General features: G+C 45.9%; 1 protein-coding gene across 1 annotated transcript in view; it reads right to left on the bottom strand.

The window, feature by feature from the left end:
- LOC119406885 (eyes absent homolog 2) overlaps positions 1-24,804 on the bottom strand; it is an 89,535-nt gene that overhangs the window by 30,343 nt on the left and 34,388 nt on the right. The window contains exons 8-10 of the mRNA XM_037673656.2: positions 18,394-18,471; positions 16,463-16,614; positions 6,349-6,438 (exon numbers count right to left, since the gene is read on the bottom strand). Of these exons, the coding sequence (XP_037529584.1) occupies positions 6,349-6,438; positions 16,463-16,614; positions 18,394-18,471 (320 nt within the window). The remainder of the gene's footprint in view (positions 1-6,348; positions 6,439-16,462; positions 16,615-18,393; positions 18,472-24,804) is intronic.

A 24,804-nucleotide genomic window follows, 5' to 3' on the forward strand; every position in this document is an offset into this window, starting at 1 on the left:
GTGACCGCATCACGCCCTATCAGGAGTCGACTGTTGAGAGTGAATTAAACTATTTTATAGCAAATACATCTTACTACGATTTTGATGCGAAAGCTTTGTATTCATCTACGTTAGTATGATTACACTAATTCTGTTCAGCATGCTTTCAAACGGCCGGGAACGAGTCAGGAAACGCTGATTTATTAACGTAGGGATTAAAATATCCTGCAAAAATAAAGAAAAGACAACTCCGCACAACCTACGATATATTTCATATCACCGTCCTGCATCCCCTTTTGACACGTGCTCTCAAACTTGTTATTTCTTATTCAAACTTCAACTACTTACGGCACGCTTACGCGGTAGCTGTTGAAAACTTGGTTTTAATCAAAAGTTGTTGCCTGTAACGACCATTTATTTGAATTGAATGACTTACACGTCGCTTGTCACGCGTTTAAAACTCGGAACAAAGGAATTGAATCGAAGGAGCAGGCTTGGCAACTGAACACGTGCAGCACGCGGTATACGTATATTGCGCTTTAACGCAGACACGATAGCCGAACCCCGAACGCTGAAATTAGTGATTGAAAACGGGCCGGAAAGTCATTTTGTGTGCGCCACGGCCATAGAACAGTCGCGAAAAGAAATCGTCGCCATACATGCAGATGTAGACATTGATGGCTAGCAGACGACACCGGAGCAATCGACACGGAACGTGCTCCTGACGGCAGCTCCGCTCGATTTCGCTGGGCATTTTGCTTGAACATTCAGTACAAATTGCTAAATAAAATGAACTTGCCCATTCATATTTCAATAACTCGAGCAGGACAGACTGGCCGGTAGCGTCGAGTAGCCTTCACGCAACGAGCGCACGCGAAGAGCGGCACCCGAGTCCCCTCTCTGACGTCACACGCGAGAGGGCGCCACTCAAAGATCTCGAGGCGAATATGCCTCGAGAACAGCTGGCACGGGCGACTCTATTTGCACGTCCGCAGCTCAGCGTCACGTGACCTGAGCGCAAACGTCGCGCATGACGTCATATCACCACCGCACAACTTGAACGGAAGGCAACGTTCTGCCTGGCATAATTACTGCAGTTTTTTAAGGCGAAAGCCTTAGATGCCTCATGAATTGCGAAAAGTGACCGCGTCCCGCGTCGGCGACTTCAACACGAGTGATGCAAAAATCCTCATCATGCGATGACGTCACCGTATGACGTCACAGATCGCCAGATTTTGTGACGTCATCATAACGTTCCATGGTGACGTCACCACATGCCATCCTTGCTTGACCAAAGGTGCGCCGATTACGGAGGCAGTGCAAAAACAGCCGCGCTGCCTCCGATCCTGGAGGCAGTGCACGCAAAACCGCGTTAGGTGCAGAAAGCTTTCAGAGAGTGGCTGGGCATTATCAGTACATCGACTGAAAACAAAAAGAAGATGCCTTTCGCCTTCGAGTCGTCTTCGGTGAATGCATAAGGGACCGTGCGAGAGTTTTTGCCACTGCCAGTGTTTGGCCCGTGTCGCTGAGGGGGAGGGGGGGAGGGCAGTAGCCGACGCCGTGCCGTACTGCTTCGCGGTTCTCACTGTTTTGCCAGCATCACTGCTGCCAGAACTGGAGTCTACAGCAACGTGGCGCTCTAACAATGACGTCGTATGCGACGTTCCTCCTCAGGTCACGTGACTCCGAGCTGTTGAAGCGCAAATAAACTCTCCCAGCTGTCACTGTTTTATGTCGTGGTTTGACATGACGTGAACCATCATAGCCCCAGCAAAAATAAAATTGTGAGTGTGAACGTCCCGAAACTGCAAAGTTGGTTATCAAGATCGGCTTCGGATTAACTTCCACAGCCTGGATACCAGGCGTACTTCAACACTCGTAATTAAATGAAAAAAAATGCAACATGATGAAGAGAGTACTGTGTTGATTCAGGACGTAATAGTGTAAATAGTAGCTTTCTTGTTTTCTTCAGAATCAAGCCGGCTTTCAGACTTAATTGAGAGGTTTCAAGCGCACAAACAGAATACTAATTGTGTTCAGACGAAGAGTTGTTCGTTGAAGCCGCCATCGTTACCTTTGTGTTAGTCAGAGGCCTAGCTAACTGGTTTTCAATGGCGACAGTGGCAGCTCCTTGTGCGGCGCTTTCACACACCAAACCAGTTCCTGCGCAAAATCTGGCATACTGGCACCGTTATTGAAGATAAACCTATCGAGCAAGTAACGTTTATATACGAGGAAAAGATTTAAAAGGTAAAAGGGGCGTCTTGTTTTAAGAGCCTATTTCCAAACCGAGGTGCTAGGCTGCACTGCATTTCTTCTCCTTTTTGTTCTTCTTTCTCTGTTTGTTTTTTCGCAAAGGCGATGAGTGTCGTTTCTTGAAATACTCCGATGTTGTTCCATTAAGCAGGCAGCAGCTACGTCACCGGGCAAGCATCGCTCAACTTGCACTTACGCTTCATGTATATGTCTTGCGGCATATTCTACCAAGTAATGAATGAATCAGTCAAAGAAAGAAAGAAAGAAAGAAAGAAAGAAAGAAAGAAAGAAAGAAAGAAAGAAAGAAAGAAAGAAAGAAAGAAAGAAAGAAAGAAAGAAAGAAAGAAAGAAATCATAAACGCTTCTGGCGAAAAAAAAAACAAAAACAAAAAACAAAACGGTGAGAAGTCGACGACCCATGAAAACAACTACTCCAACGCACAGAGCAAAAATAGGAGCATTCTTTTGCAGCCATTATCTATTCAACGAAGTGTATGTTTAAGCTTTCTCGCAATAAAGAATACATTATTACGCGTGTTACGCCTGCAATATGCAACGGCTTAGGATAGAAATTTGTCATTGATAAAGCAACTGTCTTTGCCATGAATCGCGCGTTGTAGTCCTATTTTAGAGGAAGACCCGAATAAGGACAAATGCGAAATGTCCAGTCTGCTAAATTTACGACATGCCCAGTTTTTCTGCAGATATCGACAGATGGCGCTGGCATCGTTCTGCAAAGCGAGGGCATCGGATGATGGCAGCTCGTTACGAAGGCTGGGGCCAAAAGAAAACCCACAGGGTCCCTTGAGCATTCGCCTAAGACGACTCGAAGGCGAAAGCCATCTTTTGCTTCTCAATCGATGTATTGATCCTCCGACGCCCCCCTCCGAAAACTTTCTGCACCTGACATAGTTTTGCACTGCCTCCAATATCGGAGGCACTGCATGCTTTCTGCACCTCATCTTCTTTTTCTTCTCAGTCGATGTATTGATCCTCCCACGCCCCCCTCCGAATGTTACCTGCAAATAACGTGGCTTTTCACTGCCTCAAAGATCGGAGGCATTGCAACCTGCACCCCACCCTGCTTTGCGCTGCCTCCGTGACCGGTCCACGTTTGACCAAGCGACAACGTCATGTGATGACGTCATCATGTGATGTCATGATGACGTCACAAATTTTGGTGATCTGTGGTCATCACGTGATGATTTTTTGCATCACTCGTGTTGACGCCGCCGACGCCGAGGCATCTAAGGCTTTCGCCTTAATAAATGTAATTTAATGCAATTCAACTTGTGCAATAAATTGACGTAGGCTTGCCTCTTCAGCAAATTCACCAGTAAGGATAGAGGTACGCTAGAGTGGGCAGTATGCACGCGCTGATACCGCTACTTCCCTTTGTATGGAGTATAGTTCCTTGTGTTCCACTGATGGTCAAAGTACAAGTGCGGGCTGACGGATGGAAGCAGAATGTGACATGCGACAAGTTGTCTGAACATAGATAAGTGCCTCAGACAGGTTGATAAACGATTCGATAGGTGGACCAATCTTCGTCAAAGGCGCTTCATCACCTTGGTGCATTAGTTTTGAAAGACTGACGTCACTGACTAACCATTTCGAAACTAACACGCCAAGGATGATGAGGCGCCATTGATGAAGATAGGAGTTATGTCCAGCTATCGAAATGTTGACCAGCCTGTCCGAGGCACATATTTCCTTTGGACAGCCTAAGTGTGAGTGGACGATATATACTGTCGAAGCTGTATTAGCCAAGAATTGGTGTTTTGGAACGTGCGCACACAATCAAAGAAATAGAAACTAGAAGTATCTTGAAAGCAACAAACCACACAAGCTATAGGCAGTAAATTCCGGAGACATGCGTGAGCATTACCTATGATTTCCTCTAATTACATTGGCAGAAAACACTAGCCAACAGCAGCTAACGAGGGCCTACATTAGCAACATTACCCATGTGTTCGCTAACATTAACAGGCGCGTTACGCGTACATACGGTGCACCTTTACCGGTACATACGCGTACACCTTTATTTCCCATTTCAGCCGCCTTAATGCTAAGGCATTAGAAGGGCACCAACGCTGCAGCTATTTTCCTTCCAGAAGGCACCGCATACCGTGGTCAAAGCTGCGTTAAAGAGAGCATGACACCAATGGACGCGAAAGCCTTGGCCAGTATTCGTTTCCGTGCACAGCAAGCGCGAAGACGTGACCAAAGAGGCCGAGAAAGAAGACGCTTCCCGGCGCGCGCGTGTGTCTTCGACGTGACAGGCGTAAGGCCCACATTAAGTAGGTGCCTCCAAAGTGCAAATGAATTAATAAGGACACAAACGGATCCAGGCGTCTCCTCGCGACGCCTCGGACATTTGTGTCAGCTGCGCGTGGAATAAATACGCGCGACCTCAAAAGCGACTGCGTTCGTACAGCGGTCGCGTTGGCAAAATCTGGCGCAGGTCCGCGGTCGTAATCGCTAAATGCGTACGCGTCAGGCAGGAACACGCAGCACTTGCTTCTCTGCATCGCGAATACCGACTCCTCACCGTTCGAATGGAAAAAGAAAATCAAATGAAAATCAAGGTAAGCTGAAGTTAAGGCAAGCCAAAAGCGGTTCACATCGATGAAGTGCTAGGTATTGCGGACTGCGTAGTTGTCTACAAGTTTTTTATATAAAGCAGATCCTCCTGGAAAACAGCAACAGCAGAAGGTTTTATTTTCGACGTTTCAGCCTGGGTTTCCTTTCATCAAAAATGTGAATACAGTGTGTTTTCCAAGAGAGTCTTTTTCAGTTCTATTACTACGCCCACTCTCCGCCCCGATGCCTGCCTTACACACACACACACACACACACACACACACACACACACACACACACACACACACACACACATATATATATATATATATATATATATATATATATATATATATATATATATATATATATATATATATATATATATATATATATATGATGGCACGGACACTGTACGGTAAACGGATCAACCGCTCTGGCATTACGTGAAGCAGAGGGCATTAGTTGCATGGAGAATCACATGGTCTAATCATGGATAGGCACAAATAGAAATATGCATATACATTATTTCACTCCTAAATTAACGTCTACAAATGTACGAAACTGTAAGAAAAATGATTTCGTGAACACAGGCGCTGTTTCTCGGTAATTTATCTTCGGACACCGTGTCACAACACAACTTCGTGATAACAATATAATTATTACTACCATCACCACGCTATTGCTATGACCACTATCAAAGTCGCAAGCTGCCCTTTACGAGCCCGTTTAATTATTGAATGAGAACGCCCACTCTGCAAGCAAGTTTTGGCAGCACTGTAGGACAATCTTCGCCACGGTGCACTACTTTGGCTTCACCGCACAGTACCGGTGAACTTTGCGAAACCAGCTTTTCAGGCAAAGTTTACTATATCTTGAAAACGATCCGATTCCTCAGTTCTCCCCACAAGTTCCTCAGTTCACCTCAAGTTCGTCCCATTCCTAGGTTCTCCCGACCGAAACATGTTACCAAATGTACGTGCAGTGTTGTTCGAGAAGTGCGGTATTAGAGCATCATACTTTGTTTTTAAGAGATGCAAACATAATAAATGACAAGTTCTTTTATAGGGTGTGCACCTCAAAGCGAGCCATTCGTATTGAGCGCGAATAACGTTCCCCATGCGTTCACTCATGAATTGCTGCCTGTGTGCAACAATCGCACTCATCATGGAAAAGAATTATTCGTGAAAGACCTCACATCCTTCGTTTCGTCCCCCTCGGGGCTTTAATAATGTACTGCTATCCGTTACGCATTAAAGCGTATCGGACAATTTCGAATAGTGATTTCTCAAGCTGAATACGAGTCGAAAAACACGGAATATTCGATTTGTGTTAGCAATTTCGGATTTTCGCACGCCACTATCTGAAACGATTCCTGTCAAGCAGCATAAGTCGGAGTTTTCGGTTTAGTGTAGTGTTTATTCTCTATATCATAGTTTTCAATCACGAATTGTGACTGAAATTATTGGTTAATATTTCGCAGGAACACCTAGAGGCCTGCTGATAGACAAGAGAGAGAGGAGCCCTTACCTCGAGGTCGTTGAAGAAGAAATGAGAGTCCGCCAGGTTGAAGATCATCTCTTCCATTCCTAGTCCATATTGCACTGAGGATGGGGTGTCCTGTGCGTGGGAACACACATGCTGTGAAAACGTGCTCTCGAATGACCTCAGTGTCACACGTGCAGGAGAGAAGCAATGTCCTAAATACCCAATGAGACTGAGACAACATGCAACATATTTGCCGGATAACCTTGGAGACTGCGTTGTCACACTTTAGTGTTTTACGCGCTGGCCTGCCTTGCGAGGAAAATGCGCGCATTTAGCATGCGTAACATGTGTCATCCCCCATGTACGGAATAAAAAAACCTTGGTTGTAAGTCAGCGCTTCGTCCGTCTCATTTACTGTCCCGTGTTTCGCGCCGTTTCTCGTATCGCCTTGGTATGTTCGCATCCCATTCGTCACAGATTTCTACACCTTAACACTATGCACGCTGCAATATTTCCCACCTGACCACAACTGCCTTTGCAGCAGGCTCCTTTTTTTCCCTTCGTAGTTAGTAAACGTGGCCGTTGTTTAATTTTCTTTCTTTCTTTCCATCATACACTAACGAGGAAGACGTATTGCAGGGACTGTAAACCAATGCGCAGTCCGAAAGAGCGCGGCCTGCGGTTGTTTCTCGCCGGGTCTACGTTCTTCCGCGCGAGCCCGCCGTCACCACCTGTTTCGACAGGGCTCCCTCTTCCCCCCTCCCACTCTTGCTAGGAGCCAAGAGGCAAAACAAGATGGCGCGTCGTCCTCGTCGTCAAGCCACCCCCTCACCCATCTCTCAATCGGCAGCGGCAATGGTGGTTACCTTCGACGGCCATCTTGGTCTCCGTCCCTCTGCACTTTCAGTGGAGAGACGTCAATACAGAGCTTCGGAGTGTATGGAGGGAGGCAGAGAGGTACTGAGGGACGGGGAATAAAGCTTGCCTTCCACTCGCCGTACCCCACCCAAAAGCACTTTTTATCGGTGACGAAGAGCTGTAGCGGCCATCTTGAAACCCTCTGTTCCATTCTCTTTCACAGAAAAAGTGTGCGTGTGTGTGTCAGTGAGAAAGAGAGAAGAGGAGGAGGAGAGGAAGAAAGCGGGTGGTCGGGGAGGAGGCCGAGCCGTGGCTGGGAAATGGGAAGGGGGAGGGCCCTGCGTGCCTCAGCGACGGCGGCTGTAACCCGACGCTGCCCGAGCGAAACCCGAGCTGCGCCGGGACGGTCCCATCCCGGCGAGCGGCCTGCGCGCGGAGGGGGGGTTTGTGTGCGCGCCCGCGCAGTGGTAGTCGGAGAGGAAGCTAGACTAGATCGGCGTGCGCGCTTCGCTTATTCTCCCAGCGAGCGCCGGTGGCTGAGAGTGAAACGCCCGCTGAGAGCACACCCCCCTTGTCCACACTCCTCTCCCCCCCCCCCCCCCCACCACCACTGTGTGAGAGCAAAACGAACGGGACAGTTCGGTGCAGCGAGGCACGTACATAGCGTGGAGAGAGAAATAAGTGGCCGATGCTTTTAAGAGAACGAACAAAATTGAAGCCCGAGGCTTGCAAAACGTGAGTCAAAGCTGTCAACAATAATATCCGTAAAACGGGAGCAGCGTTGCTGCTTGATAAGCACATTAAAGAGACAACTAAAGTGAAACAATAAAGTAGTTTAAACTTATCAATTACACCCTGAAAACTCTAGTGTCGTTAATTTCACCACCATCGATTTATTAATAGATGAGAAAATCAATGTTAAAAGCACCCCTTTTAAATTTCCCGCCGAAAGCTGCGATGGTGACGTCACGGATTTCCAAGTGCTTTTTCGTATTTTCGCCACATTAGCTCAACGAAACTTCCTGAAAGTTGGTATATTAAGTATTTGGCTCCTTCAGAAGACAATGCACTTTATTTTTACCGATTACGAACTACGTAAGCCCTAGTAGACGCCGTCAAAATCTATGACGTCACGGCGATTGGTGCGGGAACCTCAAGGTGGTGTCGCCATAAGTATTTTTTTTTTCGCGCGTTTTCTCGCTTACCAAATCATCTCGCAGCAAGCGCAGTGTTTTTGGTATCGTGAAAGAGTAATTTACTAATACGAGAAAACTCTTTAGTGTCCCTTTAAACACTAAGTGAAGGTGTTCTTGTTAACATAAAGTGCCCGAGTATGTAAGGCGCTTCACCACAAAGAAAAAATTATAATTAGAAGAGAAGCGAGGCAGGCGGTTCTGCGCTTTTTGTTGCTTCAGGTCAGTTGGCGAACGGGAAAGCAGGCAGGCATCGGAGCCAACTATCAGCACTGTACATTGTATGCCTTGCCAGCACGGCGACATCGTCTGGTTACTTTTTTTAGCGTTCGCATTCGGCAACAAGGAAATACGCAATCTTCTAAGTTTCAAGAATATTTCATGCTCGCAAAATGGCTCAAGTATGAGAAAAATATATTGAAATCCACGTTGTTACGCTTACGTTCAAGGGACTGAACTTTCGGCACAAAAGTCAAGAAAAAGTATCTTTGCATCCACCGGCGCCAGTGGTAATCAACCCTTGTGGACTTGAACGAAAACAGCTCGGTGAGAGTGCTTCATCGCTGTAATGTTAATCTGCACCGCTCTTCGGTGTCCCTCAAAGAAACGCTAACTCTACGCAGTAAATCAGGTTAGACTAATAAGCGTTACTTCTAAGTAATAGTTTTCTTAATTTCGCGGTAATATACTGGCTAGTAGAAGAGAAAATGAAGAAGAAAGTGCAAGTTTCCTTCTCTGCCCCGATATCCCAAAGCCGGTACGTCGGTATGACACAAATTTCAATTATTCTTTCATACCTGAGCAGTTCTGGAGCAGTGAAACTTTCTCAAGGCTGTCAAGTTCAGTCTCTGTGTCCTTTGAGATGGAAAGTACCCATCTTTACCGACAAAAAAGGAAAAAAATAAATAAATAGGCCCTAGTAGACGTCAAAATCTGTGACGTCGCGTCAACCTTCCGATTGGGCGTCTTTTATTTTTTTTTTACGTGAGGCCCTTCTGAAGCTAAAGTGGCTCTTGCACTAAGTACGGATATATTTTAAAGGACAGCTTATTTATTTATTTATTTATTTATTTATTTATTTATTTACTAGAATATTACAGGGGCATGCGGGCCCAGGCGGGAGGGGTAAAATTAAAAGATAATACAAGTATTCAGGCCTAGAAACAAACGCTCACATATTCAATGAGAAATTAACCGACCGAAAATTGATCAGTTCTAGGAAGCCAGTGCTGTTTAACAATGATGATGGCAGTACATTCCATTATTTAGTGAAGCACTAAATCATTTACGTTTAACAAACTAAATTTGATAACTCTTGTTTATTTCACGGCTATAAGTTCGTTATTCAAAGGTCAAAGTTCATCTTGTTCTTAAACTTCGCGGCGAAATCCCTACGCCGGTACACGCGAGGTAGCGTAACGGATTTCAAAGTATTTCTCTCGGTTTTGCCACGTTGTGTTCAGCGACATTTTCAGCGTTGCGTTCCTAGATCCTTGCGGATTCGAAGTAAACCCCTTCTACAGATAAAGGGGCCCCAGCAGGAGCTGTCAAAATCTATCACCTCCCAACCAGCTGGTGCGGAAACTTCAGGGCAGCGCAGCCAGTCGTACTTTCCGTGTGCGCCTCTTCTCGCTCAGCAGTGTCTCGCGAAAAGAGGGTTGTTTTTAGAATTGTGGAAAGGTGTTTAATTAATACAAATGACACTTAATTTGTACACTGAAATCCCGAAAACATCGATGATCTCACATCCATTTGGCTTTGTTGGGAGCCAGCCGAGCTGCGTTTGATTCGCAGCTTTTTTCCAGCATTCCACACCACACTCGGTATTACTTTATGTGTACAATTGTCCATACCATGTAAACAATGAAAAAGTTGCGATGAAATAAACTCTAACTGCAACTTCAATTTACCTAATTAGCTTTTGTAACTTTGACTTCGTACTTTGATAACTACCGTTCGCATTATTATTTACCCGCATATATATATATTTTTTTTACACTTCAGTGGTGCAATTCTTGTAGTATATAACACTCATTTCGTTGTTGTGACGCCTTAAAACCCACCCTGTAACGGCCTTACGGCCTACGGTATCGTGAATAAATGGATATGATTCCACCTTAAGCGTCCCTTTAACGCCAACAGCTCAAATCAGTTCTCTCTTTATCGTCAATTTAATGCTTCTTTTTTTGTTCATCGCCCGCCATCCCTAGTGCTGCACGGTTTTAGTGTCGGCGAAGGTTGCGGAATGAAGCGAAGAAGAGACAGGACACGAAGAGGAGGAGGGCCCAAAGTGGTAGAATGAAAGAAAAAGAATGCAGCGTGCGTTGAAGGCGCTGAGAGAGGGAGAAAGGTATAGGGGAAGAGAGTTTAGAGGAGAGCCCTGTGTTCCTGTACGCGGGGTCGCGCTGGCGACACCGAGGTGCTCGAAAAAAACTCCCCCCAGCGATGCGCTTCTGTGCCAGTGGTTGTGGCCCGCGGAACAGCAAACGATGCAGTTCAGTTCCAGCGTTGAGTGTACACACGTCGTTCAGCGCGACGAGGGCGCTGCGAGCGAGAGGAGTTCTGGAAACGAACCCTCGGCTACGGAGAAGCAGACGACAAATACCGGCAGAACTAAGGACAAACACATGAGCGTCATACTGTATATATACAAAAAAATCAAAACAGAAGCGCGTGTATTTCTATCTTCTCTTTGCTAAGAGGGCGAGAGAGGGAGAGAGTAGAGGCGAGGGGCCCCGTCCCTGGTGACGGCAATTTTCCGGCGGGGTTCGAACCACGGCAGCGAAGGAGAGCCGCGTTTCTTATCCCGCGCCTCTTCCGGCACGCCTCAACCACTGGCTGCTTCGCTGATGACTGTGATTCGGGCTGCTCACGACGCTGGCCGTCGCTGTGCACATATGTTCGTTTTGCTGAGCCGCGCGAGCATTGGAGTAGGCGATGGGGTCAACCCTCCTCCCCGGATTTTTTTTCAATTTTGCATGTGTCTGTATATATATATATACAAACACATACAAACACACGCACGAACGTACATAAAGTATGGTTGAGCCCCTCCCCCGAAAAAAATTTCTGGCTACGCTACTGCGCGCGAGTATTTCGGCGAGGAGTCGTACAAGCGTTGGGACGCGTGTAGCTGCCAGGGCCTCCCCTCGTGAGCAGTATCGGCTGCGCTGACAGCCGCCTGCGCTCCCGTCCGGAGGAGATGCGAAGAGCAGCGCTTTCGGTCGACCCCGTGGCGGGTGCTCCGAGGCCCGCGGCGCTAAATGCGATTAGATAAGAAGCAGCGAGGTTGAAAGGGTCCCCTCGGCCATTTCATTGACGGCGAACAGCTGGCGGGAATGACCGTTGTGAAAAAAGAAACAAAAACAAAAGGACGAGTCTTGAGATACGCGGAGATTTCAATAGGCCCTTGCGGCGTGGTTCGAAAGCGGTCACGCGCGCAGTCAGGGTGAAAAAGGGTTGCAAGAGTTGGACTATTCGCGGCAAGTGATGTTTTCTGAGACGGTAACTGTGAACGGAAGCATATGCGCAAATGCGAGTCTGTTATCGTGGAAAAAGAAATTAACTTAAAAAGTCGTATTTACTATCGTTAACATATTTGAATCGCAGCACTCTCACTGACCTCTTACACCACCGCAATCTACTATATATGAATAGAAGGCTTTAGAAGCGCTGTGCGATGGTCATGCAAAAAAAAAAAGAAAGCTAGTTTGAAGACGCTGTTTTTTTTTTAATGTTACCTATTCCCTTGAGCCATTCGCTTTCTTTCGTTCTTTCATGTAATTAGTTGTTTCATAAAAGCGCAAGCACTATACATACACCGCGAGGCTATTATGAGCGGCTGCAGGTGGGAGGAAGCCTAACTGAAGAATGTCTAAATTCCAAGCGCCATACAGTGGCAATTTCCGTCACGCTTTCTGTCAGTCTTTTTCGACTAGCAGGTTTAGCTGCTCGCCAAAGCAGCTAAAGGATTGTTCAGAAACATCAAAGCGCTTTGAACTGATGAGGACCCGTTAATCAACACAATTTAGTAGGTTGCGGGTTCTGTGCCGACAGGTGTTTGACATCCATTTCGTATTACCTACTGTCTCGTGAACGAAGACTCTACAGAAATTTGAATATCTGACTTACGTCCTCGCTATTAACAACTCTGCGATGTACACTTCAATCGATCGGTTCATTACTGTGCCTAGTTTTCCGCCTCAATGGCTCAGTGGCTATGGTGTTGCGCTTCTGAGCACGAGGTCGCGGGTTAAATTGCTCGGCCGCGTTCCTATGGGGGCGGAATGCGAAAACGCTCGTGTCAATCAATCAATCAATCAATCAATCAATCAATCAATCAATCAATCAATCAATCAATCGATCAATCAATCAATCAATCAATCAATCAATCAATCAATCAATCGATCAATCAATCAATCAATCACTGATCGATTGAATGCATGGCACATCAACGTGTGGCATGCACGAACGTGTTGAATGTATGGCACAATAGAATCGAACCGTCGATTCGTCGGCCGCAGAGGCCGCATTCTGGTGAGGGCGGAGTGCAAGAACGCTCGTGTGCCATGCAATGGGCAAGAAAACCTAGGTGGTTTAAGTTATGCCGGATTTACTATATGCGGTGTCCCTCACAAGGATTGTGCTGGTTCGGGAAAATTAATGCCCGCAGTTTACATTTTTTAAAGACATTGTTATCCTAAGGATGTTCCCATCGACTTGCTGTGCAACGTGCAATGAAGCGAAAAATCCTTGCAAATGGGGGTATCGCTGGAGCCAGCGCTTCGACAAATGGTCTTCGAGGCAGCAAGGTGATTGACGTGGTGCATGTGATGATCGCAACAATTGCTGACATAGTTCAACGACCATTTTTAATGTCGGCTAACTAGTCTTTAACCTTGGTTAATGTTGGCTATACGGTTTCAAAACAGCAACACCTTATTCATTCAATCTGTATCCAGTTACTGAGCTGCATACAATTCTTTTGCGTGTGGAAATGATTCATTTCTTGCAATTTTCTCCTATTTCGTCGGTTAATCTCATTCATTGGCACTTCAAGCATGATTTAAATATTATCAGTGTCCTCGCAGTAGCACAAGACTAGGCCGGCTTGCTGTCCGTCTTCCGCATAAGCGGTTCTCTCTTGCATACCGCAACGCCGAAAGACTCCGGCTACTAATCCGCTCTAATCGATCGATCGACACGTTGTCGTCTCGTCGTCTCACTGGCGGCGAGGTAAGGGTCTGCTCGGCAACGAGACGAGGCGTGAAGGATGATGGGTCACCGGCTGTCGATGCTGACGCTATTCGACGTCGCTTTCTCTCCGCCCAAGACGCAGCAGCGGCAAAAGTACGCGTGGAGGGAGTTGGGTCGGCTCAGACTGTGAAACTGGAAGACGGCAGCGCAATACCGCACACAAGACAAAAGAAATGTGCTGGGAAGCCTCTTTGTGTGTGCGTGTGTGTGTCTCGCACGACGACGTAGTGGTTGGAACGAGAAGGGGCTGACAGCGTCGAGGACCGCCGCCGCCGGAACATCCGGGCCTCCCGCGCGCGCGACTCCGGTTACAATCGATGATAGCGCGCACGCGTTCGCTGCCCAGGCCTGCATGCTGGCCGCGAGGAAGACCGTACCAGAAAGCGATGGCGCCGCTTCGCCCCTCGTTCGCTTTGCGATGTCTACCGTTGAAGGACCACGACCAAGAGGAGAAAAACATTATAGTTTAGCAAGGCGTTGGACAGGGCTAGTTGGTACATTGTCAGAAAGGATAAAAAAAAAAAAACAGCGGGAAACACAAGACATTGTGAGAACAAAACGACAGGAAAGGCTGGCCAGCCTGTCCCGTCGTTTTCTTTGCACTGTGTCTTGTGTTTCCCGCTGTTTTATTTCACGCTTCTTTATTATAGTTTAGGCCGTGGCAACTACCCAAAGCTCAATGCAGCACTGACCAATCGTAGTTGCTTTATGGATGGGAGTATAAAGAACAAGCTTTAACAAGCTTCTGAACTTCCCGCCCCACGCACCAAGGTGCCGAATATGGAAGTATGCTGTCAGGGACTTCACCGTGTATTGGCGCTTGCAGAGCACTTTTATACCTTGGAAAAGATTGGTGTCAGATAGTCAAGTCGATTCTGTGTATAATATCCAATGTTACGATGTCTCGTTTAATTGTTAAATGAAAAACAGAGTCTGAAAAACATTTAGCAGCAAGTGGACCCTGGCAATATGCATGGGTTAAACAAGAGAAGCTGTTCAAACATTGTGTCATTAAATTAAACTGATTAATTCATTTATTCATTGACTCCAAAGGACGCAGGAGCTATGACAGAAGCTGCAGCCGAGAAACATTCTTCAAAGTGTGCCAAAACTTAGGAGGTATTTTTTCCCCCATACACGACGAAATGCGTCCGCCTAGGCCAGTACTCGAAACCTGCACCTTGCGATCACTCTGTAAAATAGTATAAGCTTCCCTTCCTCTTGAAATTGCAAGCACGCGAAAGGCTCTATGGCACGTCATAAAGTGGGTTTGCAGAGGCAGCAAGCCTCGTGTGTTGCAGTCGTGATAGCGTGCGGATACCGCGTGAAGAACGTACGCGACATAGCGATGCCTCGTGGAAAACAAACATCAAAGGACAACACAGCACCTTTCCGTTCAAAGCAAGTGAGGACAACGCTTGTTTGCCGGGCACACGTTGAACAATCGCGATTGTTTCTGTCCTCTGCTCATCTTACGTCGGTGAAACTTCCTCCGTCATGTACGGATTGCTATCGCCTTCTGAGTGCTGCGTGCTAAATCTAAGTACGCCACCGATTTAGCCACAGTTAACGGAAAAAGGCCTTCTATCCATCAAGGATTCTTTTGAAACGCCAAAATCCTTCGCCATCATTTGAATGAAGGAAGGGGAATTGATCAAGGGCTCGTTTTCTTTGTTATGAACAACCTAATCAAACCAACAGCCAATGAAGCCAAAGAAAGTACAGGAGCATTATTTGCAGTCTTTAACTGTAATATGGTAATTATGACATAATTGTAAATAAATTAAAGTGGGCCAAAAGACAACTTGCCGCTAGTAGGCGCCGAACCTATAACCTTCGGATAATGCGTCCGATGCTCACCCATCATTTAATAGAGATCTCCATTTCGTTTATCTGTTTGAGCTAGAATATTAAACTTTCTGCACTGCCAAATTTTAGTTCATTCTCATGCTAATTCCTTATTCCAATTTCTTATGAACCAGATGTCAAACAACGCGTAAACGGTGCCGCGGGCAGTGTCGACGTCAAAGAAGCTTTAAGATAAAATGGAGCTTTGTAGAGTGGACAATGATGACATGTAGTTTACGGGACAAACATCATGCAGATCGTACAGTACGCCGGACACCACGAAGGGAACGGCGTGCACTGGCCACCTGTGAATATATATATATATATGTGAATATATATATGTGAATATATATATGTGAATATATATATATATATATATATATATATATATATATATATATATATAAACCTGAAGGTAGTGCGATTCAGTCGCCTTTCATATAATTGATGGTAACATGGTTGAATCTTTGACATCGGCTGGTACTTTCTGTGTGCCATAGTGTTGCTATACTGGGCAGGACGCTGAATGACAAACATTCAAGAGTATATTTTCCATCTGGCTGTTATTTGGTAAATTCATTTTTCATCCGTTATGCCGGCGTCACGCGGGCACATTTGATCGTGATCAGGGCCGATCCGGATTAGGCTCGGTCCGGATCAAGTGCTGCTACACGGTCACCTTTAATCGCGGTCAGGCCCGGTCGGAATCAAGATGATCGCGATTTGGCTGACGTCTGCGCCAGACTCAATCCGGATTGGGCTGTACCTTGTAGCAGCGACCAACTTATTGATGGCGATCAAGAAGTTCGATCCGGATCGACCCTGATCGTGATCAAAAGTGCCCGTGCGACACCGGTATTAAACATCGTTCGCGAGATAACGCCTGTTTGAGCGTCTTTGCGCCATGCTTCGTTGCGCTGATGGCATAGATAAGCAAGTTGCACCGGGCAGCATGCGCGAGAGGGATGCCGCGTAGCGTAAACGTGCAGGTGTTCGCATACCTTTCCGTATCGTCCGGCGAAGGTACCCGTGAGTAGGGAGTGAAAGATGATGATCGTCTCGTCCAGGTCCCAGATGAACACCCGCTCCAGGCTGTTTTCGGGGTCCGGAGATGGGTTCGCCTGCCGCCGACCCCGGCCCCGGCCGCTGCGACCTGCAGTGAAAGAAAACATCTTTGCATAAACGCTGTCCTATGTCCTGCTAGTAGTTTTAATCCTGAATGCGTTTAGTGAGAATTCTACAACTAATCTAAAAGGCTATCAATATTAATACAGATTGCTGCGAGTTTAACATCACATGTCATCATTACGGCTTCGAATGGAGGTAATACTTCCATGAGGTTCACAGTAAAGCCATGTTCACACAGACCCGGCAGGACCGAATAACCTCGAAGGCGTACAGCTGTACGCGTCACCAACGCTACCCACAGATAAGTATTTGACTTGGTCGCATCATCACGCACGCACCGCCGTGCCTCACCTGCTCCCTCCCGAAGAGAGCGACAACTACGGCCATCGGCATCGGCACGAACCGTGGTGCCTCACTTTTGTATGAAACTAACACGTGTACTCCCGAAACCAGGTCGGCAAGGCCATTCTGTGATTAGATTGAGAAGTTTGCGTGGCTCGCGTGGCCGCAGCAAGCACACGACCGGATTAGTTGGAGGGTCACTGCCTTCCAGTGGACATAGCCGGGTGATGATGAATGAGTCCGAAAGTTCAAGGTAAGTGCTTTCAATTACTTTCTGCCTTAGCCTTTCAGCTTATCTAAATGAACATCGTGCCTCACCAGTTAAGAGTGAGTCATGTTAGACGACTGGCCGCGCAAACATGGACACAAGAGAGAACACAAGCGGCGCTTGTGTTGCCTTGACTTCTCTCTTGTGTCTGCGTTTGCACGCCCTGTCACTTTAACATGCATACCTACCACCCAGCTCAGCTCTCTGTTATTTTAAGTTAGAGTGAGTCTGTCACAGAAATAACAATCACGTGTGTGGGGGTGCTATCACCCCCTGTAAAGTTGTTTTCGCCTCATGGCGCCCTAGCGTCCGGCGGGTTGGCGCCTTTGTTGCCGTGCGAGGGATGGCGCTGCTCCCGCGGTGGCGCTAGCATCGCGGCATCCTTAAAGCCCCTCCCTTTCCTTGTGCACAGGGGTTTGAGGGTTGGCGTGGTCAGCGACGGTCGGCTGCCGGGGGGGAGATACCGCGGCTCATCCCACGGGCCCTCGTGGTGAGTCGGACGAAAGCGCATTCGCGGTACATTGTACGTGTTATGAATGAAGGAAGGGTATTTTGAGGGCTCGTTTCACTGTTTGACACAACCTTTGTGAAAACCAGCAGATAGTGAAGCCAAGCAAGGTATAGCCGACGTTAACTGTACTGGTTAAGTATAATGTACTAATTGCGATATAGATGTGAAAAAATTGAGGTGGACGAAAGGACAACTTGCCGTCGCCGGGGACCGAACCGCGCGGCGGCAAGTTGTCTTTTCATCCACCATACTTTCTTCACACTTATATCACACTTACTACAATACACTTAAAACAGTACGATTAACATCCCCTCTACCTTCCTTGGCATCATTATCTGCTGGTTTTCATTATGACTGTATGTGTTATGCTGCTTTGAACGTGTTATGTTCTGTGTGTGTTTTTATTGGCATTGTATTAGGTTATTTGGCATGTTACTAGTTATTTATGAAATTCGGCTGGCGAGCTCGCGGTTCTGTAATATAAGTTAATAAATGTCCACGTGTTTGTTGCCTCTAAGGTGTACTCTTCGTGTGTTCCGAGAGCGGCTCTCTCCGCTAGACCCCACACGTGCATTCAGTCGCTTAACAATGTGTGCTCGGCATTTTCTATAGAAGCTAGTGCCAACGCGAAGCCTACAATAATAAACAGTCACAACGAGAATGGCTGCAAAATGGACGCTCGCCTTTCTTGGCTCCTCCAGTGACGGGGTCGCATTTGGCGGGCGGGGAGGGGCTGCCGTCGGCGCCGTACGAGCCGTCCACTGCGCAAAATGTATCCAACAAATGCAACCAACCAGAACAACGAGTTTTACTAACGTATCCACGCTTGCACTTATACTATGCATCTCGTTAAACAACAGTGGAATAAAAACTGCCAAGACGACCACACAAACGCAAGCGGCAACATTAGGTTTTCATTCCCGACTCCACAAATACAATGCACCCGTTTGCATAAAATACAAACACAATGTGTCGAGAATTTTGGCTAGACGATTAATTTCAACCACCTGGGGCTCTTTAACGTGCACCTAAATCTATGTACATGAGCGCTCTTGCATTTCGCACACCACCCGAATGCGGCCGAACATGGCCGGGAATCGAACCCTCGAACCAACCGCAGTACAAAAGGACATCACGGCGGGTGCGGAGGTCCAAGCTGTGAAAGCCACCTTCGCCAGTCGTGGCGCTAATTCTGAATTCTCTTCGGCGAGTCTTCTCTCGTGGTTCGCAATACATCAGCCTTCCACTCGCAAGACCTGCATTTTAAGTGAACTGTCTGGAAGGCTGGACAGTTCGCTCTTCGAACCGTCCGGAATGCTGAAACGCAGCCGCAAGGTATCTTCGGCAACAAACGTGATTTTTTCTTTCCTGAAAAAAAAAAAAAAAGAATAATGTCGCTTTCGTTAATACTGTATAATAATGCAATAACTACTCACAACAGCAAATGAAATTACTATTATTATTATTATTATTATTATTATTATTATTATTATTATTATTATTATTATTATTATTATTATTATTATTATTATTATTATTGCTGCAGTGAGACTTGCGCTCTTTTTCCGAATGGTGCGACGGTAATAACCTTTCTCTGAATACCTCGAAGACAAAATTCATGTCTATCACTCGCAAAACATCTAGCGTGTCATTTCAATACTCTGTCAATTCTGTGCCGTTATGCAAGGTTTATGAAATCAGTGATCTTGGTGTTGTTGTTGACAGCGCGTTAAACTTTTCTTCTCACGTTAAGCGTGCTGCTATGCGGGGCCTTCATTCTCTCGGATGTGTTTGTAGAATATCTCGAGAATTCAGGTCTCCCATGGCCCTACACAAATTGTACACGGCAATATGTCTTCCGCAACTTGAGTATGCGTCCGTGATATGGAATGGCATTGCTCAATCCAGCGGTAACACCATTGAACGAGTCCAGAAAAAATTCCTCAGCATATATAACCATCGCTTTGCTAAAAATGACTCTGGATCTCGTTCAAATACTGCTGAATTATTATCACTGCCATCACTTCACTGCCGACGAAATCGCTCTGATCTCTTATTTCTTTACAAGCTAGTCCACGGTATCATATCCTGCCCTGTACTTCTCAATTGTGTTAATTTTCGAATTCCGCGTAAGTTAACCAGAGAGAACAGACCGTTTCATGTACCCGCCTGCTTCTTCCAACACTCTACCGTTCACAGAATACGAAGTCTCTATAATGTTAATTTTCTTGATCTTGACGTTTTTCATAGCCCACAATCATTGTTTTTATCCGAGCTTTGCACTGTTTTGACATAGTGTGGCACAATGTACAAAGTCTTCCCTTCTCAGTCTTTCCACATAGTTGTATATATGCAATCTAATTTTTTATGCCCCGTCAATATTTCTCGTGTTGTCTTATTTTACTCCTCCCCTTTTGTGTTCATTTCTCTTTGTCTACGTGTTTTTGCTCTTTTTATTTCTGAAAACTGTCTGTATTGTATTGTTTATTTTTATTGTTTTTTTTTGCGTGCGCCAGCACAAAGACCTTACGGTTGTTCCTGGGTACGTTAAATAAATCATTGATTGATTGATTGATTATTATTATTATTATTATTATTATTATTATTATTATTATTATTATTATTATTATTATTATTATTATTATTATTACAGGATATAAAGTATTTATAATTCTTACTTTCTCGGTGTTTTCCATGGCTCACAGTCATTGTTTTCCTCCGGGATTTGTGGTGTTTTGCCGCAGTGTGGCACATTGAACACATCCTTTTCTCCTTTGTCTTTCAGCCTGCCTTGCGCATTGTTGTATGCGATTTTATGTATCCATTACATTCTATATACCTCGCGTAATGTTACTGTATTTCTGCCCTGTTGTCCTCACTTTTTTGTTTCTACATATTTGCTCTATTCTGCTTGTATCTTTTCTTGTAGACTGTCTCTATTGTATTGTTTATTATCAGTATTTTTTTCTGTACATGCGCCAGCACTAAGACTTTACGGTTGTTCTTGGGCACGTTAAATAAATGTCCGATTGATTTATTATTGTTATTATTTGACATGGAACCACGCACATACATTAAACAAAGACGAGAATAAGAGCACCAGTGCCACTGAAAGGAGCTCAACTACTGGGTGCTTTTACGGAGGAGGACATAGAAATAGAAGTTCAAGGCAGAAAGAAGGGAAGTACAGGGGAGTGACCAATAGCTCTACGACAGGCCACAAAGACAAGCGTAGAACAATCGAGTAAAGAACGGAGGCCCTCAAGAGACAAGCTTGGCATCTTGCTTGTAGAATTTCATTTCCTTTCTTTTTTAAGAGCGGAGCTCTTAAAGGGGCACTGACACAAAATTTCGCGGCCGAGATCGCCTGCGCAATCGATTCCCGTGAACATGCGTATATCGTATATGCGTATATGAACATGCGTATATCTGCAAAATATCAACAGCGAATATAGCTTGGAAGGTATTTTAAATGAATTTTGAAGTTTGCGAGAGCGATCGACCCCCCTGGGGCTACTGACACCCTCAAAGGTGACCCTTAGTGACCCACTACTTCCCTAACGTGACCACGCTGCAACAAGTTATAATGACGTCATAGCCGCCATGTTTTTTTTTCTCCGCGTTCGCTCCAGGGGTGCTATTCTGGACATTGTCAAATTCCGCCATGTTGTCAAATTCCGCCATGTTGATGATTTGATTGGTCACGCGAAGTCGTTCGCATTGTGGCGCTGCAATGGCGTTACGACACAGGAATCCGCGATGACGTAACGTGCCAAAAAATAGTAAATTTTTTCCGAAGCAACGCTTCGCCGTACTCTGTCATGTAGAAATAAAGGTTTGGGTGAAACAACGAAACCGAAATATGGTACTGAGCTGTGCCTACGGTCAACTTGCGGTTTATCGAAACTACTGCTCGCTTGACGAAGAGCCGCCATGTCTACAACACGATTGGCCATTGCACTGATGGCGCCCATTGCGTCACAGCATCTCACTTTTTGTAGCGTCAAATTGACGTTGCGTGACGTTGCATCCTGCCAAATTTGCAGCTTAAAATGTGAGAACGATGAAGTGCCCAAAATTGGCCGCCATATTGTTGTAAATTGAGTTGCTTGTTCGATGTGCAGCCTCACATACGTATGTGTAGATGCCATTCCGTGAGTTACTTTACAAGCATGTTTTCGGTTAGTAATATTATAAAGTGTTGTACATGAAGCTTGCTTGTTAAAATAAAAGGTTATTGTTTAATTTGGCTTGCTCGAATTTGCGGTTCTCGCCGCAAGAGAACGCTAGATAAGCGAAGAAAAATGGCGCTGCCCTTTGTTGTGTAGTGGCTGGAGCTGCAGGAAGCATCGCGAGTACCGCGATGCTTTTGTGATGACCGATCAATTATTTCAACTGTGGTGCCGGCTGACGAAGGACACTGTGCGATGGCTGTGCGGGGAGCTTCGCCAGGACCTGGAGAGGCGGAGTACGGACACGAGAACAGCCCCGACCGTTGTTGTTGTTTTTGTTGAGCTACAAGTGTTTTGCGCCCTTCGCTTGTTCGCCACCGGCAGTTACCACGACGCGATCTCGAACAACGAGGACGTGGCGACGAGCTAGTCCAGTGTGGGTCTCACGATTCATGCTGTCATGGAAGCGATCGTCGAGCGCCTCGGCAATGAGTGGATCGCCCTCCCTGCCAAAAGGAAGGCTTTGTCCACATAGATGCAAGATTTGAAGGCTGCGTTGAGGTGGTCGACGACACGTTCGTGTGCATAAGTGGGCCGTATGAAAAGGACGATGGCAACAAGGCTGCTTACTTTTGCCGCAAGAACTTTTACGCCCTCAGCGTCACGGTGGTGAGAACAAATTTCATCTTATTCAATCTCGCGCATGCTGTTAGTAGAATGCAAATGAGGAACGTGAAAGACAGCTTTTCGCCACTCTCCAGTATTTTAACGACATTTGCGGTGGCTCCAACTGCAGTGATAGAAAAGAACGCAGTAGTCGCGGTAAACGGAGTTTCCGTCACTATTTAGTTTTGGCAGGGGTGACGTGACACCATAAAAAGTTTATCGAGCTTCATATTTGATCGTGGTAGCTTTTAAGAAAAATAATGCATGAAAGGAAATCAAACGTGCTGATTGCGCTCTAATTTCATAAACAGTGATATGCAGACATGCAGTAACTGCCACATATGAAATGAAGGATACAGCTGTCGAAGCTGCGCTCCGAAAGCAACTCGAGAGAAATAAGTGCGTTGGACCACACAGTTACAGTTGTTCTGCATGTAGCTGGTTTTATTGCTGTTGCCGACTTCCTTCCAATGCAAACAACACTCTGCAGGTATGTGACCTACCCTGCCGATGACTGCCCTCGCACTCGGGGCACGTGCACGACGCCTTTATGTGGAAGACATCCACCGTGAGCCAGGACTGGGCAGTGGACGCCGTGGCCAGGTTGGCGAATAGCTGCTTGGTATGCAAGCGTGAGAATGCTTGTGTGGTGTCTTAGTGTAGCAAAAACATTATTCATGGTAATTTTATTACACGCTGCATGGTTCTTAACTACTCAAGTCTCTTTGTCCAAATTTCTGCCCCGTATGTTATTACTGGCAGCTACCTTGGTTGAACACTATCTACTTTAGTGGCACTCGTGTTCCCTTGAATGAAAATTCTTTCATGCACACATTTGAGAAAACAAGTCATACTGAGACCCGAGGCGGCACGCAGTAATCCGACTTGCTCTCAGTGTATAATTGCAACTTGTCTTTCTATGGTCATGGGAAAGACTACTAGTGCAATGAACGGTCAAGAATGAAATAAACTTTCATGAAGAGATTGTGTGATCCTTTATTATAAAGTGGTGAAATAATAAATAGTAAGCATGCGATGATATAGAAAATGCTACACTCTGAGGCTATGTTAAAAAAAAGAATACATCAAATACAACTGCCATAGATGTTGTACATTCATAAATACAATTAGGTGTAGAAAGGACAACTTGTATAAAAAATACAAATAAGCAAGCACAGCCATGTGCTATATAGCAATAAAATAAGTCAACTGACAACTCAAAGGTATTTCAGTCATGGTTCATAAAAAGCGCTAAAAAACAACTCAAACGGTTGCAAAAGAAACCTGCTGTCACGTTTCATTGACGGCCTAAGCACAAAAAAAAATCTAAGGGAAACCAAGCCTTGAGTGCGCTGACCGTCTGCAGCCGCGCATCAGTCCCATGCAATCAAAAGAAAGCACAACACCCTTACCACCAAAGAAGATGCGCCTTCTGTCACTCGCCCCTTCTTCTCTATAAAAGAAGTTAAGGGCTGCAGTTCAGTAGCTTCGTTGTCATTCCTCCTGACGAAGGAATTGAGTTGATAAAGCCATTTTTTCGTTGGAGCATTTCAAAAGCCGTAATTATGTAACCTAACCAGACAAGCAATTCTGTGAATATGTCTAGCTGTAAAAAAAAGGAAAGCAGTGCATATCAGTGACACGATGTCTTCGAATAAGTTAAAAGAAGTGAGAAAGGAATAGTACATATTCATGTATACATTCATATTATGCTAATTGAAACTGTCCTCCACAGGTGATAGTGCATACTCGCTTCAACCTTGGCTGCTTAACCCCATCCCTGGAGCACATCCTGCAGAATCCTCTGCTGCCCGATTCAACCGCACCCACTCTTCACTGCGGTGCGTCGTATAACTGTGCACTGGAGCCCTCAAGGCCCACTTTCGGTGCTTGCAGAGGTACAGAACACTGTACTATGGCCCACTCTTCACGTCGAAGATCATCGCAGTTTGTGTCGTGCTTCACAACCTCGGTGTTGGCAGCACCTGCCTGAGCGAGACGACATCCCTTGCACTGAAGAACTCGAATGAGAATATGCGGACCTTTACAACAACAATAGCGACGATACGGCTGCAGTAGACATGAACCAGGAGGGTAGGCAAAGGCAGGATCACGCTTTGTAGTGGTTCACAGCTGGGCACGACTCGATGTAATGGGGTTTACATTCCTGCGAGATGTGCACAGAAACGTGAAACACAAGAAGCTCTTGCTGTTTCGCATGACAAAGTAGCCACTTGCATTGTATTCGATCCTATA

The sequence above is a fragment of the Rhipicephalus sanguineus genome, chromosome 10 (assembly GCF_013339695.2).
Source record: "Rhipicephalus sanguineus isolate Rsan-2018 chromosome 10, BIME_Rsan_1.4, whole genome shotgun sequence".
Classification (NCBI taxonomy): Eukaryota; Metazoa; Arthropoda; class Arachnida; order Ixodida; family Ixodidae; genus Rhipicephalus; species Rhipicephalus sanguineus.